Source organism: Vigna umbellata, chromosome 4 (genome assembly GCF_029865625.1).
Source record: "Vigna umbellata cultivar VRB3 chromosome 4, Vumbellata_1.0, whole genome shotgun sequence".
Taxonomy (NCBI): domain Eukaryota; kingdom Viridiplantae; phylum Streptophyta; class Magnoliopsida; order Fabales; family Fabaceae; genus Vigna; species Vigna umbellata.
Window position 1 is genome coordinate 11358555 of NC_142168.1, and position 17315 is coordinate 11375869.

General features: G+C 28.8%; 1 protein-coding gene across 1 annotated transcript; it reads right to left on the reverse strand.

The window, feature by feature from the left end:
• Positions 1–14974: 14974 nt before the first annotated feature.
• LOC124832529 (B12D protein) lies at positions 14975–15857 on the reverse strand. The gene is made up of 3 exons (XM_047306750.2): positions 15739–15857; positions 15561–15649; positions 14975–15265 (listed from the first exon to the last, which is right to left on the reverse strand). Exons 1-3 carry the CDS (start codon positions 15760–15762, stop codon positions 15118–15120), a joined length of 261 nt encoding a protein of 86 aa, XP_047162706.1. The 5' UTR covers positions 15763–15857; the 3' UTR covers positions 14975–15117.
• Positions 15858–17315: the final 1458 nt, after the last annotated feature.

Sequence of the window (17315 nt, forward strand, 5' to 3'; positions counted from 1 at the left end):
GTTTTGTTGGATTTGGGTTACATTGGATGGAAAAAGCCTTTTTTTTCTTTCTTTATCTTTTGAATTATGTAACCCAGAGGAATAACATTATTGCTACTTTCATTTTGACTTTATTTTCTCTAAGTTATGAGTGTTCATTCTTAATTATAACAGTCTGAGGATTATTTTACTTTGTCGATAGTTTTAATGTTATATAACAAACCATGTTAAAACTTAAATGATAAATTGTCATATGATAGGTTGATATATATACTAGGTGGTGATTACGAATTTGTATATATCATGGAGATCTCCACAAATAATTGTAATATCTCTTTTGCGAATTAGCCTTTGACAAAAATAAAATCAAGAAAAAAATAGTAACTTATCTTTCTAAAAAATTGTTAGTTTCTTACAAAACTAGAATTATTCAATTTCAGTCAATCAAAAATTGCTTTTTGGACAAGTTTAAACTTGTCCACGTTGAAATTTCATTTTTCTTCTCGTGCTACTGTAATTCCTAGAGAATCATTCAACTGTGTTCTTCGTCTTTTCGATTGTTCAGTCTTGTGATATTTCAGAATGAGTAAACAAGTACAATCAGATGCATCATCTCAATCATGTTCATGAAAATAATAAAGAAATACGAAGAGAAAAATAAATTCAGGTTTAGAACGTATATATCGTTTAATAAATGAATTTATGTTTAATTCAAACTCATATAATTACGTCCGTTTATATATTATAATCTGATTTTATTCTTAATCCATATAAGATCTTCCATAGACACATCTACCTATTAAATATTTACATGTATCACATAAGTCATAATCAATGAGAGATAAACCTTGCCATTTATATCTTAACCAACATGAAGTTCATCATGAAACTTGTTACCGTCCCAAGAAAGAAACATTGTAATATATACATCCATGACTGATGATTTTTATCTCAATTATGTGATTTGTCCTGTAAATAGGAGCAAAAAATTAAGCATTTGTAGCTACATAGATAAGTACTTAGTTTTCTGCTAATCACGTCTGGCTGAATTAACATAATTTTTTAAAGATGGTTACTGATTACCCTTCACTATTCGATTTTTGGCTCGTTGTAGATTACGAAAATTTGCATGGTTGAGATAATTGAATTTGATTTTTAATTTTCAAAGATGCTTATCGATTAGCTATTCAGTTTTGGACTTCTTGCAAAAATTTGCATGGTTGAGACTTGATAGGATGCACAGTAAGGAATTTTTTATTTGAAATTATTAAAAAAAAAGTTTACATAATAATAATAATCGTATTTTATGTATTTTAATAAAAATAATTCTACTTCTGATTTCGTAGTATCTTAAGAACACCACTTAACATTTGTCTTTCGCTTTAGATAATGATATAATAACTAATGAATTAGTTTTTGTTTCGTACAGTACATACTATTGGATCAATTCTTCCATATTTTTGTAAAAAGTGTTTGGAAGTTAAAATAGTTTTTACTAATAATATTACATAAAACCTGACAGTTTGTCCTTAAAAAAACAAAAGGAAAAGAAACAATAGAAAACCGATGCAAAAAGTGCAGAAAACGATCGAAAAAGAACATCAAAATAACTGTCGATGTTTTAGAATAAGAATAAATAATGTACGCAATAATGTTGTAAAATATTTTTATATATAGTGTTATTCAATAATAAGTTGTAAAAATAATTTATAATAATTTTTTACTTTTACATAACTATCCCAAAACTTCTTTTTTTCTTACTGGCTGCTTTCATAAAAGCTTCACTATCACATACCACAAATTTTCAACTCGGACCAATTTTATTATTATGTCACTGTTTTTTAACAATCTTATATCATTTAAGATTAAAAAAAGTAAAATAAAATATATGATATAATAAAGAAAAAAACTTACCAAAATGTTTTTTCAAATATAGTTCAACGCTTTTTAGAATATTAAAAACATTGCAATTTAAGACAAGAAGCATAAACAAGTCCATCAAGTTAAGTCTGACAATTGGTCAAATAGATTTATATAAATTATAAATCAATAAATTATATTCTGATTTTAAGAACGTGGAAGAAAGAAACTAAAGAAAAGGGAAACTTTTAATAAAATGTGGGAGAATTTTTTTAATATTTTTTTATTAACATGGTGAGAACCCTTAAACATATGAAGACTGTTTGAAATAGATTTTTATCCTTAAAATCGTGAAAATTAGAAACCTTAAAGAAAATGAAGAAAGAAGAAAGGGTTTGGTCCCTGTACACCGACTGAACATTGGACATTAACCGTACAAAAGATGGTAGCCAATCAAAGTCATTCGATGAAGATGAGATGAATAATGCCATGCCATCCTATAATAAAAACTGTCACTTTCTTCTTAGTATTGTTTTTTCTTTTATATGTTTCTCCTTAGTTTTATTTGTAAAATATGTTCAATACTATTCCCTCTTCAAAACACTTCAATCACAAATCAATAAGTATTGCTTGTTAAGGAAACCATGGTACTGGATCTCAGGCCAACCATGTATCACTAGAAAGAAACACTTCTCCTTTTATTAATTTTATTGTGTTTTTTTAGTTTCCTTCTTTATCATTCTCCCATCCATATTCATGGAATTAGATACACAATCAATGCAAATCCTAGGGATAGTTTCGCACAAATTCTTCATGGACCATATTTAACATTTGCTTACTATCTTAGTTTTTAATTTTCTTTTTCATTTCCATTAATAAATCATGGATTTTTAGAAAAATGTTAACTAAAATAAATACAATATTAATGAGACATAAATTCAAATTACATAAAAAAAAATGGACACCACCTTCGATGCAAAACATTAAAGCAATGACTTTTTTTCTTTAATATAATGTTTAATTTTATCATATTTATCCAATATGGAACTTAAAGTCACGTTTGGATTGGGTTTCTTCTACACTAATAGCGAAAGTATCCTCAACCACACATATTTCTTAATTGTACCGTTATTCATTTTAGCGGGACACACTTACTTAAACTCTTTATTAAAAAGATTTTCGATACAAAAATCATAGTACTCATATGACTTAACCACCAATATTAACTCTCAATCCTATGACCATTTACGGGTCCTTAGAAAAAGATTTAGTAGAAAAATACAATACCAATAAGATTTGAATACAAATCATATAAATGATCAACAACATTTTTAACTCAAAATATTAAGATAATGGATTTATTAATTTCCATCCATATCCAGTGCTCATACATTAAATGTAGTATTTGTACTCACACTTGTGTTATCAACATTATATTTGATTTTGAACGATCACTAAATATAGTAAGACACACATAATTGAAAATTTATCTTTAATGAACATGAAAGAAAAAAAAAATAGTTTTGTCTTGCTTGCGTATCAAATTATTATTGACTAAAACCACATGTGACATATGAGTAAGAAGTTATCGTTATTGAGTAGAGTTTGATGATTGATATTCTACGTAGAAGTACGAGAGGATCACGGCTCTAACATGATTCCAATAAGAGGTGTGATTTTCTGGTTAACATAGATTTCTTTGCTCAATCGTGGTATTGTTTTTTTGACTAAATTTGCACGAAGAAGAGGACATGTCTTCAAGTGGTATAAAAAGGTTAGATTGGATGGTGACCAAAAGAAAAGTGTGGATCCACGTAGAAAGATTTGACACCAAACAATGAACATCTTCTTCTCTCATATCATAAATTACTGTATATAATCATTTTCTTTTTTCTTTTCATCTTTCATGTGTTTCATATTCTTGGTTTCTTTTTGAAAAATTAGACATTTACGTCTACCTTCAAATATATTAATGTTAATTCACTAATACTTGTGCATATGAATTACATATTTAATATAAAGAATGTTTTAATATTGTTCACAAATTGAAATTTTATTCTGAGAAGAGCATTTTCGCTGGGAATAATTTTGTTAAAACAAGTTACGACCAAAGTAAAAAAGTTCGGAGTTATAGTAAAAATAAAAGTACTTCATTTTAAGTTTGTATTTGTGCAGTTTGCATGCACAATTACCATGACGTATGTTGCTCCATGGAATAATGATTATCATAAATTTTAGTTCTGTGTATATGATGATTTAAACGAAGTGGATTAGAATATAAATGTTAATATTTCAAATTATATTTTAAAGATATAAATTAGATTTAATTTTTAGTTATTTGTTTATGAAAGTCACTATTGTATTTATAATATATCTTCTTCTTTTTTATATTCTTTCCAACTTTTTAAAGTGGGTTTTTTTTATCAATTAGATTTCATCATTGAGGAGGTGATTAAGTATAGACTTTTTCCAGCTAATTAATGAGAATTTGATTTTGAATTAGTCCTTCTTTTCCTTTAAAGACTCTCAGTTTCTTATCCTTGTGCTCCTATCTTGATTATATTTGTGAGTATTTGATATTTTGCCATTTCAATCAATTAAAAAAGTTGTTATTTTAATTGGTCCAACTTTTTGTTTATGTTTTGATTTGTTAGGTGTAATTTTCAAGGTCTTTATGAAAATTTGGTATAATTTCATCTCTTTTTTCTTAGAGTTGTTATTACTCGAAAAACGTGAAATTATTAGTCATGAGGTTAAGTCGTATTCTTTTGTGTGCTTTTTAAAATTTTTGTCAAAAGGACCTTTAATTGTTTGCAAAATTGTGAATTATTGAATTTTGAGATTGGTTTTGGATTCCTTAGATTTAATATGGATTAAAACAAGTGTATTTGGCCTAACTTAGATGTTCCTATTGAATATGTGAACTAGTTGATAAATTTGTCCGTTTTATTGTAAAAACAAGTTGCATTTAGTGTGTAATACATGTTAAATATATAGGAATAATTGAATTTGATTTGGAATTCTTTTATTATTTGTTATTTTGTTTATTGTTTTGTTGTTTAAGAGTTGGATTAATTACTCGTATATGTTACAAATTATAAGAAAAAAATGAGATGAGATGGAAAGTTTTGATGAAATGAATGATTGCGAGGAATATATGAGCAATTAAGTTTATAAACAAACATTCATTATGGAGTATGTACACTTTCTCTTTATATCTTTGTGAATGTGTGCATTCCTTTAGACTTGTCTACGTATATGTGTGTGAATATGGATATGACGTAACGTTGATTGCACTAACAATAATTCTTTGTTAGCATTAATCTAAAAATCAATAAAAATCTAAAGATAATTATTTGATTAATAAAAATCCTGCTTATTACATATGATTTTTTTAGGCAATCATTATGAAACTTATTTTCGATTTTTAAGAATTTATATCGTTAGATGTAACGTGTCAAAAGATTATGTAAAATTAATTAATATTTGCAAAACTTAATTCTTAAATTTGACCTTTTGTTTAAAAAATTACTGTTCTAATTTGTTGTTTAAGGTGGATCGCGAATTGAGGGTAGTGAACTACAGAAAAATAGGTTAAAAATAGATAAAGAATATTAAGGTGAAAGAAAAGCGTCGAAATAATTGGTTTGGTTGAATTGGTTGGGCGATGTGGGCCATGGAAATGGTTGCAGAAATGAAAGAGAGGAATGTCTACCCACACGCATGCATCAAATTTAGACCCTTTCTATTTTTCATTTATATTTCTCATTTAAACCAAAGTTTCAGCTATGCATCTTTTTTTTTTTTCTGTCCCAAAAGTTTGTGATGTACATTGAGACAACTAGTTTGCACGAGGGTCTCTGTTCTGTTTTCTTGTGCTTTTTTGTGCTCCTTTTCGTTCGTCAATTTCCTTCTCCACTCACATTACTTTTATCTCAGTAATCACCATTTTGGGAGAATTTATTTCACAGCAAAAATGCAATTTCTTCCTCAAACATAAAAGCTGAAGTCCATAGGAAAATTTTTATTCAATCAAAAGGTTGTATGTTATATACACTTACACGTGACGTGTGCAGTGATGAATGAAGTTATGTAATTGAAGGAGCAATTGTGGGTGTGAGTTACAGCAGAGAAATTCAGATATTTACTATAGTCCCTCGAGCCATTTTTGGGTGGTTTATAACTTTTTTTTTCTCTGTTTTGGTGAATTGTAGTGAGGTTGTCATGTAGTTCTTCATGATGTTTGGCTCCATATTTTGAGTGATCTCAATCGTGGATAGCTTGGTGAATATACTGGTAGTTCTACTACATGTTATGTTATATTATATTATATATGAAAAGTTTCAGCACACAGCATAATGGGATTGGTGAGGAACATTTATTGATCACTTTGTCTGAATAAAGCCAATGCATACCATTTTGATCACGGCTCTGTTTTTGGCTGATTCTATCGACCAGTGGCTGTCAAGAAATTTCAATCTTTTTTCAGCTCTTCGTTTTTCCTTCGATAGGTGTACTATAATCATCAACTTTTGTTATCTTCTTTTGCTCCAAAAATGTGCACGATTGTTTGTATTTTTGTTTCGACGTGATCATTCATGAACCATCTCATTCAATTTTTTTCTTTTTTTTCTTTTCCACCAATGAATCCCTCATCACATCAATCTTTCTGATTATGTGGTGCATACCTTCTTTTCACTTTTTCACCATTATGGCCTTTTTTTTTTGTTTATATCAACTCATCATATACCCCCAATCAATCCTCACCTTGCACAAAAACTTTTTTTTTATCCAATTTTAGCTTGTTTATTTTATCTTATTACTTTTTAAAAAAATTCAAATCTATTTTATTTTCTGTTTTTAAATGACTATATGAAAAATATTAAATAAGATGTTATTATTTTCACTGTTTCTAACATAAAATACTAAAAATAGAAAAATCAAATTATATTTTGAAAGACATCATATATCGATTCTATTGTTCCCTTCTTTTTAAACAGTGTGTTTGAGTACAGAAAATAACAATAAAATTTGCATATGTTATTTGATACATATATACCAAAGAAATACTTAATAATTCATTTTTGCAATAATTTTTATTGTAGACTAAATTTATTACAAAAAAAATTAAATTTTTGTGAGTGTTCTTATTTAAGAAGTCTCTTTCATGCTTTTGTAATTTTTATTAAATTGTGAAAAGTTGTAACTGATGTAGTCTGGATTTAGTATGTGTTCATTAAAAACATGAAAAAGATGGTATATCTTCATTAATTGCTTCCTTGTTATCTTGAAACCGTTAAATCAAGCGTCTGGGACCATATCTTAAAACATAAAATGAGATATTATCCAAAGATTCCAATGAAGATGTCTGAAATGTTGGCAATCTTTTTTCTCTGGTTCTCTTTTAACTACCATAATTATGTCACCAAATCTTATACGTGTCTGTCTGCACACGAGGATATTGACATGTTTTCTTCTTTTACTTACATCTATTGCCCCAACTTATTCCAGAATACGAGTATTTACTGATTTCTTTAATACACTGTTTATTTTAATTTGCAAATTTTATAATCGGATAATTTTAAACACTTTTAAGAAAATCATTTTAATATTAATATTTTTATAGTGCTAGAGTGTATTTTTTAATTATATCAGCTATGTTCTTGATGTTTGAGTTAAAAAACAAAATATCAAATGCATAGTTGAATAAAGTGGTGAACAACCCAAACGTAAGGAGGGTGTCAGGAGTCAGACTTTTGTGTTTGGAACTGGTGTAAGGCATTCCTCCTATATTACCACGCCTTATGGGTAGTATTTAAGCTATCTATTCAATTCTCGTGTTTTGTGTTATTAAGGTTAGGTGTTTTGCATCATATAAATAAAAATAAAGTGAGATATTTTTATATTATTTAACATATAATATAATATAACAATAAAAATAGTAATAAAAATAAATTTTTATATTTGAAAAAAATAAAAAATATAGTATCAAATAAATATAAAAAATTTAAATATAATAAAATATCATTTTTTTAAAATTATTTTAATAAATAATGTCGCATGGACGAGAGGTTCTTGTTTTAAGAAGTGAAACCAAGAGATAACAAAGTGTTTTAATGTGTTGTAAGACATGATTATAATGGCGTGTTTAAAGATCTTACATAGTGTGAGTCACAATTGATACAAAATCTAAAGATATTCACTTAAGAGGAGAACTATTCTATGGTGAAGTGCAGTTGAACAAGCAACAATAGTCAAAAGCAGTCATAAAATAAGTTTTATACATTTCTATATTATCGCATGATTGTTATAAAAGAGTCTTTCGATAAAATTGGAGAGAAAATTTCTTTAAAGTTAACATATTTCTTTTGGGTATAACCCTTAGTCATAAGACGAATCTTATATCTTTTCATATTATCTTTGAAATTTTGCTTAGTCATAAATATTCATTCGCAACCAATGAGTTTTGTACCTTTTGGAAATGGGACAAGTTTCAAAATATTGTTACTTGCATGAACTTATACTTCTCATTCGTTATTTAATCCATATTTTAGAGTTAGAATCTTGCATGGCTTGATTGAAGTTGATGTCCTCATCTTTTATAATTCTATTAATTTCTTCGTGTTCTAAGAAAAATACCACATTATAATCTAGAATAACTCTTATCCTTTCTCTTGTGAATCTTTATAAAGATATTGGCTCACAAAACATAAGTTCTTGAAGATCTTGAGTTTGATATTGAGTTTATTCTTCATAATCGATCAAATTTTCTTAAGTGAGAATACTTTGTAAAAATTCCAAACTTGCTTTATAAAAAGCAATTGTATGAATATAAAATTGCTTACTGTTCTTTTAAGGACATATATAACTCATATCACTTCTTTATACATTACACTAGTTAATACAAACATACATAAACACATAACTTACAACAACAACACTATATTTCAAGACAATATCATTTGATTAACCTCATCAATATAAACTCATTTCACTGGAACAAAATGCTAATATTCTCTTAGATTCTCCTCATCTCAACAATTACCTTATTACTTAAGAATTACAAGTAACGCTTAAATAGCTTCTTATATTTATAAAACATCAACAAACAAATTTCAAGTAACTCTTCTATCACATTTGATCACTTTAAATATTCACCCAATATAAAATCATGTGTTATGTATTGCCTCAACGATAGTTAAGTATTTAACAAAATGCTTAAGCTATAATTGATATGACTTGAAGACACTCTCAAATAGTAGTTAAGTATATATTTCTAAATGAGAGAATTATTTCAACCTTTCTCTTATTTTCTCCTAAACTATAAACCAATGTTTAAATCACGTCATTTGAATATCGTTTTAAATAACACTAGACAACTGATATATTTAATTCACTTCGGAGTGGTGATATTGAATCCAATAACAACTATAAACAGCAAAGTTTAAAAATTAAAATTGTAGAATGAAATAAGAAATGTTATAGAGCTTATTATTCTATTTCAAACTTTATTATTAAAATTATTTGGATCTTATAATTTGATATATAAATAAATTCAAAATATAGTATATATTGTTAATTTATTATTTTATTGTGAAGACTTTTTATGATGGATTTGGCAGTGAGTGATAGGTGAGCATGCAGCTTTGTTGTCCTAGAGATTCTCCAAAAACTGAGTTATGAACTTAAGAAAAAAGAAAAAAAAAAGAAAATAATAGAGGTTGGTTGTGCAGACCTAGAAGGATAGCACTAGCAGCTAGACTCAGTTCTCTTCAGAGGTCAGACTCAGACAACAATGTTCATTTGTTTTCTAGTTCTTTTCTTTACAACCTTTTTATTCTCATCACAATTTCACAAACACATCTTTTTTATAAACAAAGAATGAAAAGAGGTGAAAAATCCGCATGATCATTGAGTACACGTGTGGCAGGTCCTATCCACGTGCACCTGTTTCTATTCTTTCAATCCATCTATTTGTCGCTTCTTTATCATATCTTTTCTACTTTTTCTCCATTCCACGCTTCCATCAAACCATATGTAATTTTCTTTACCTTTTCTATAGTTTTACTATTTTTTAAATATATACACGCATTTCTTTTTAATCTTTAATTTCAAAAACCATTCTTTTACTTCCTCAACTCCTCAGAAATTCCTATGCTCTCGTGGAAGACAAAAGAAAATAAATAATGCAAAAATACTGTGAAAAACGAAAGAAAAGGATGTGAGTAAACTTAATTACATATTACATTAATTAACATATACAATAAATGTGATATTTATTTGAGTTCACATCTTACTTAGATAAAACAATGTAATATTTCTTTTAGAAATTTCAATTTTATCATTGTTTTCGATTTTACTGCAATTTCCTTTCAATTGATATAATATCTTGATATAAAAAATGACTTTCGCATTAGTGTAAATTTGTGATGATACCTTCCTTTTATTATCAAAGTAAAATTTGTATTTCATTTATTATTTTATTTGTTTATTTCAAGTTTTTCGAATACATCCTTGTTTTATTTAGTTAGCTCAATTATCTATCCAAATCGACACAATTAAGATCAACTTAAATTACTTCAAAAACTATTTTTCATTTCATTGGATATTAAATTAGAACAAGATTAATATATGATCACAATACATTACTACTAATTTTAACAGTTATTGTAATTAAAAAGTAAAAAATCTCTCCAATTTCCCCTTCCCTTCCCCTCCCCATTTTCCCATTTTTAAATTTTTCACTTTTTATTTTTTTTTCAATGAGACACTTTTTTGTTGGTTACAATAATTTTTATTGACATAACATTAATGATGTCACTTTTAATTACATGAAACATAATAATATCACCTTTTTTTATTAATGTGATACTTGAAAGTTTCACAATCAACGTCTTTATCAATTTTGGACCTTACTTAAAAGTGCAACGAATCAGAACCTAGAGTTAAAAAAAAATCTGTATAGTGTTTTTTTTTATTTGTAAATTATTTCATATAACTTTTATAAACAGATTGAAATTATTGTTTCTTTTTATTTCTCATTTTGTTGTATGTATATTAAATTGTGTTACGTATTATTTAATTTTTTCTGGTTTTTATATATATAGTTTTGATGTGTTGCATTCATACTAATTATAACTCGTCGTAATTTATCACCACGTAACGAATTAATGATGATTGCTTATTTTTCTAACAACAGTTACGTCAAAATTCAAATTATAAAAGAAATAATACTAAACGTTGATGTATTGTTAAAAGTGTACACGTGGAGTCTAAAATAATTCAAAATGCAAGTAATAACCATTGAGTTATTAATGTAAAAGTTAATGGATTAGTGTAGTTTATATGTAACAAATTAATTGGATGAATAATTATATCCAACATATATATTTGTAATCCTTTGAATCAATTAATTCAAAATTCAGTGGTCGAGCCCAAGTTTTGAAGGGAGAGTTCCTTGTATTGAACTGTGTATCAGTATTTGAATTTCCTTTTATGAAATTACTTTTAGGAAAAAATAAGCTGGAATACATGGAATGAAGGAATTTTATATTAATCTATAAAATTATAAAGAAAATGATAAATATTTATAATCCATCCTTTGTAATGAATTGAAAATCTATCAAATCTCTATGACACTCTGCTTGTCACTGCTACACAACTGTTGAGAACTCTTGAGTATTGAGTATGAAAGATCTGCATGAAGCCTATGAGAACTGACACGTGATTTGTTATCCTTTTCTTAAACATATAAAAAATACAAATTGAATTTTTAATCGGTGAAAACGTGTTCATATTGTTTTGACCTGAGTAACATCTTACTAGAGTTATAGTGTTCATATTTTATATAAATTTCTTAGGAGTCCAAACTCACCCATGATGTTGTATTTTCCCATGTGGTCGATAAAGTATTAATAGAAGGATGGATTTGAGTAACACTTAGAGAAGTGTATTTGATTTAACATTAGAGAGTTTAAGAGTTATTTGGGGTTAGATAAAGGGTATCTGAATGAGAAGAATGTCTGAAACGAAGATTGAAAGTTGTAGTGATTGAAAATGATTTGAAGATAAATGATTGAGTGTGATGAACTTAAGGATGATATAATAGAGAGTTGGAGATAGAAGAGTTTGGCATTAATAAGGTAGACTTAGGGGTATGTGGTGGGTGGGTCCAGTTGAGAATATGAAAGAGGTGAAGCCATGTGTAGAAGGTCCCCTATGGGTTTGTTTGATAGTTGAGGAGTGCTTTTGTCTTTGCTGTTGTTTCTTTCATTCCCACTGATGCAATTTGTATTAAAATCTTTCATTCTCTTGCTTTCAGGCCACATTAGGTAACCTTATGTTAGAAAGGAGTACCAAAACCCATGTGATCTGGTGTGTGCTTGGTCACATTGAGGATGAAGCTCGAGAACTTGTGGGGCTGCCCTGGGACAACTCTTGTGCCACAAACAACAAGGGAAAATGATGCCTGATTGCATGTTACCCCCTCGTGGGAATATCGTACCTTGGTACAAAAACAAAGCTTTTGACAAGTACCAGACAGTTAACTTGTGAGCCCCGTTACCAAGCCTCTCTTCCCATTCAACAAATCAAACCCATCAAATAATTCACACTCCATTCTTCCATTTTCCTTTTACATTCCACACTATGCATGCTTTCAATTAGCCATCAGGTTTTTCTGATCAATCAAATCTCTTCAAGACACTTTTCACAAATCATGCCACAAAAACCGTCCACAAACCACAACCCCTTTTCTTCTTTCTTTTTTCTGCAGTGAGTTACGGTGTCCCACTACTATTATAGCACCAAACCACCAAATGATCTCGGAAGAGAAAGCAAGCATTAGGTTAATCATCGGATCCTGTATTCTATATATAGACACAATATTTTGAGAAAAAGGTCAAGATGGATTACTTTTTTCTGGTATATTTTAATTGCTGCAATATTGTAGCATGTGTGAGGCACTTACGTAGTAATCTACCTAATCACATGCTTCATAACAAAAAAAACTACACGGGGTGAGAGTAAACGGATTAAACTGTTACTAATAGAGATTACATAAATGATTGGCAGAAGTTGAAATCGTGAAGCATTGAAATGTGTGTTGAATGATGAGTGTAGATTCAGAAGCTGAGGTTGACTTGGTGCCTCTTTTTGCTCACAATCTTATGGGCTCCCTCTGACCCTGACTCTCTGAATATGTGTCGGTGGATGCATTTACTATACTGGAATACGAATGGAACGGCTCTTCCGATGTGGGAGTATCACATGTCCAACTTAAAGGTTGGCCCCAAGATATGTGTTTAATCTCATTGCAAATCCTACTTTCTTAATAATAAATGTAACAAGTTTCCTTTGTTTTTCAAATTTAGATTTCAAAATCCTGAAAAGCTTTGTACAACAACTCAGTTTTTCTTCCAATGAAATGATCAAGCAAAATAGAAAAATGATTCCTTCGGTGAAAGTGATATATTTCACATGCTTTTGACGATCATGCTTTCAAAGTGCTTTTATTTGTTAATCTGGAATTGCTTTGAAACAGATGGTGTTGCTAAAGAAGTAAAAGAAAGAAAATAAAAAAAAGGGGTAGCTGAAAAGGATTAATTAAAGAAAGGTAAACGAAAAGGATTAGATTTGCATGGTGATATACAACTAAGTTGTTATGGATTTAAGGCACAAAAAGCTTGACCATTGATGTTTGTCTAGATTTAAAAACTGATAAGGTGTGTGTGTCGGGTCATAGGGTAGCCAAATCAGTACCCAGTGCCAGCAAATGGTGTTGGGAGTTAAATGGATATGTGTAATTTTTTGGGATTATCTTTTTGTTCTTTGATTACTTTCGCTTTAAATCATTCTTAAGTTGCAACCCATTATTCATACAGCAAAACATGGGAGCAGCATAACTCTGTGTGTATCTTGTGCTATCATTGAATAGCATCCAAAGAATCATAATGCATAAACAAAGAGGATTCTGGATATTTTCAATTGGCTTCTTCACATGTACTTTCATCCCTTCTTTCTTAGTTGCTTCTCATGCACGTGGCCCTTTATTTCATATCAACATACCCATCCATTTCGTTACTCCTTTTTTTCTTTTTTAATATCAATATGCAATTAATTTTTTTTTTTAATTCCATTCTATTCAATTATCCTATTCATGGTACATTATTTTTCGCTCAAAAGAATGACCGATACAAGTCAACGGCAGCTGAGCCCAAGTTCATGTTTCGCACTGGGTTATTTATCTGGGCTTATACAAAGATCTTTCCTTTTGCACCCCTTTTCTCTCCTTTCGTCCCCTCATGTCATTTTGATAATTATTATGGTTTATACTTGGTGTAAGCCCAACTTTAATTTTTCTTCTTTAAATTTTGAGAAAGTAAGAAAAATAAAAGGATTCTTTAGAATTGCCCTAAAAGAGATGGCAATGTGTCATTAATTAAACACTGTTTGTTTATAATTCTCTATGAAACTTCATGAAATTATTATTAGGGTATTTATGATTATGTGCTTTGTCCTTACATGTAACGCTCCGGCAACATATAAGGAATATTGTTTGTCACCACACAACTCCAGGCTAAGCTCGCTTAACCATGGAATTCTTATGGGTTAGGCTACCGAAAAACAAATGTATTTTGGTGATATGAGTAGCCAAATCAATCCCTTTAAGCTATCCTTCAACATAGTCTCATACCTATACAATCTCTAGATCCCTCTCATTCCGGTGTATCTTCGATTCATCATGTGTCCATTCCACTGGAAGCCTGCGAGGAACCGCTCCTTGTTAGTGTCCCTTGCACTTCGTGCCTTTTGTATCGACGATCACTCCCCGCCCTCGTCAGTGTCCGGATGTCACATCAATTTTATATTTAATGATCGATAAAATCTGGCCAACTTTATTAATGATTGGTTAATTGAGAGCATAGAATCTGGTCAACTTATAATGATGATTATAGTTCTATAATAGGGTTAATATTCTGGAGATTGTTCAATTGACCATGTGTTGGTAATATTGATTAATCTGAATGCTGATTAATCTATCTAAACGTAAACTATAACGATTCAATTAAAAAAAAAATTCATTGAAGTAAAATAATTATACATCGATTATTACTAATGAAAACATCAAATACTCATCACTGGGCGACAAAATAATGAAGGATCACTAGAGATAATTAAGATAGAACAAGAGAGGTTTACATTCATAAACAAAATTCCAAAAGTTTTATAATTAGTAGTTTATTTTGCAGAGAGAAACTGATAAACTTGATTTTTGTTTCATTTATCCTGGCTGAAGAAGTGGTTAATGGTTGGCATAATCTCTGGTGGTCGAGTACGAAGAAACTTCCTCAGACTATGCTCAGCATATTTCTCTCCCTCTTCTCTGTTATCCAACACTGCCATGCTGCGTCGTGTTTTGTTAATCCTACACCAATTTTCCAACCAGAATTAATCACCAAAATACTGCATTCAATCCATTATCATATCATTTCATTCAAATAATAATCTGATTACAAAACGTTCAGTTCTTATCATTGGGAGTATGTTCGTAAAATATTCATAGGGTTTTATAACGTAGGTCCATCTGTTTTCATCCGAAATGTATTTTAAGGAACACCCACCTTAACAAAAAATACGTTGACTATGTAAAAATCCTTATACTAATTTCATGTGAAAATTAAGCTCTTAGTTAAAATTTGACTGAGTTGAATAAGCTTTACCTAACATCAGGGTTTTGGAGCACATTTCTTGTTAGTTGGAAGACACACATGGTGGTGACAAAGGTCATTGCAGCCAATAGAGGGTAGACCTAAAAAAGATACAAGAAAGTGAGAAAGCACATGATTAATGATTAGACTGATAAATGAAGTAAATTAAATTATGCATGGTAGTACGTACCTCTGGTTTCATCCAGCGTCCCATTAATTCGAATAATGTTCCTCTCGTGAACCTTGAAGGTGTTTTTGATACTGTTACAAAGAACAATGGCGGTTTTGATCTTGATTTTGTTACTTGGAATGTCTGTGTGCCATCTGTATAAATAGTAGCTGTTAATGCAGAATTTGGAGGGCTAGTTTGAAGAGTTGGCATGCAAGTGTGGTATACAGTGGGCTGTGTGAAAACATAAAAATATTTGACTTTTGGAGAAAACTAGGGGCTGGCCTCATGTTTTCTGGATTTTTTAAGGTAAGAATTTGCCAGGAATGACCCAAATAATAGGCAATAGGGTAACGCAGTTATTCACGACAGCTTCAATCAGAGATAAAGGGATCACGACGTGGAAAATTAATATCACACTTTCTTGTTTCAAGGGACGAAGAATTGACCTGCTTGGTCAGACTCTTATCTTTTCTAGTTTTTTTTTTTTTTTTTTTTCTGAACTATTAAATTTTTAACTATTTTTATAACCCTGCTTTAATACAAATGACGTGAACTCAATTAATGAATTACTTATTTTAACATTTAATGGATTTAAAGTTTAATTCATTGTGAACGTATAAATATAAATATAAATACATAAGATTTTTTGTTAATTGGTTTGCTTATATTCTTAGCATATTTGTATCATAATATCTTAAATACCGTTTTTAATAAAAAAATAGTTTATATATATATATATATATATATATATATATATATATATATATAATAAGTAAAATTACAAAAATCATATAATCATTAAATATTTATAATATTATTATTCAAATCATTATATTCATATTATATATATATATATATATATATATATATATATATATATATATATATATATATATATATTCATTTTGTAGCACTTGCATGTTCCAACCTCTATACAAAAAGTGTATACAATTTTTTTTTTATTTATTTCATATTTAAGATTTATACATTTGATAGGAAAACCTGTCCAAATTAAATATTTAATAATTATATGATATATATATATATATATATATATATATATATATATATATATATATATATATATATATATATATATATATATATATATATATATATATATATATATATATATATATATATATATATATATATATATATATGGGGTTTGCTAACGCGCGTACACATGTTTTTCAGTTGGTACATTTTAGCAATGTGTACCAGATTTTAGTAGACAAAAATACCCTTATATATCATGGATTCTAAGTTTTAAGGTTAAGGGTATTTTAATAATTTTCATTCTCAAAACTAAAAAAAAAAAAAAGAAACCCCCAAACCCTTACTTACCTCTCTCATTCCTCTCAATCCTTTCTCTTTCATCTATCTCACTCCAACCTTTTCTCTATCATCCCTACTCTAGCCGCAATTGAAAAAATCAGAAACACTTGCCTTTAAAAAATTTGCCTTTGTAAAGAGTTGAGTCATTGACATATTCAGGCAAAGGTTTATTCAAGATCTCTTCAATTTCAGCATCTTCAATAACCTCTCTAATTTCATCATCTGCATAGTGATAATGCTAATTCTTACCATTATCT

Excerpts from the sequence above, each read along its gene's own strand:
- LOC124832529 (XM_047306750.2), bottom strand. The coding sequence starts at position 15,762 with ATGGGACGCTGGATGAAACCAGAG. Across the intron at positions 15,650-15,738 it reads GACGCTGGATGAAACCAGAG|GTCTACCCTCTATTGGCTGC; the intron begins GTACGTACTACC and ends TATCTTTTTTAG. Across the intron at positions 15,266-15,560 it reads CTCCAAAACCCTGATGTTAG|GATTAACAAAACACGACGCA; the intron begins GTAAAGCTTATT and ends AAATTGGTGTAG.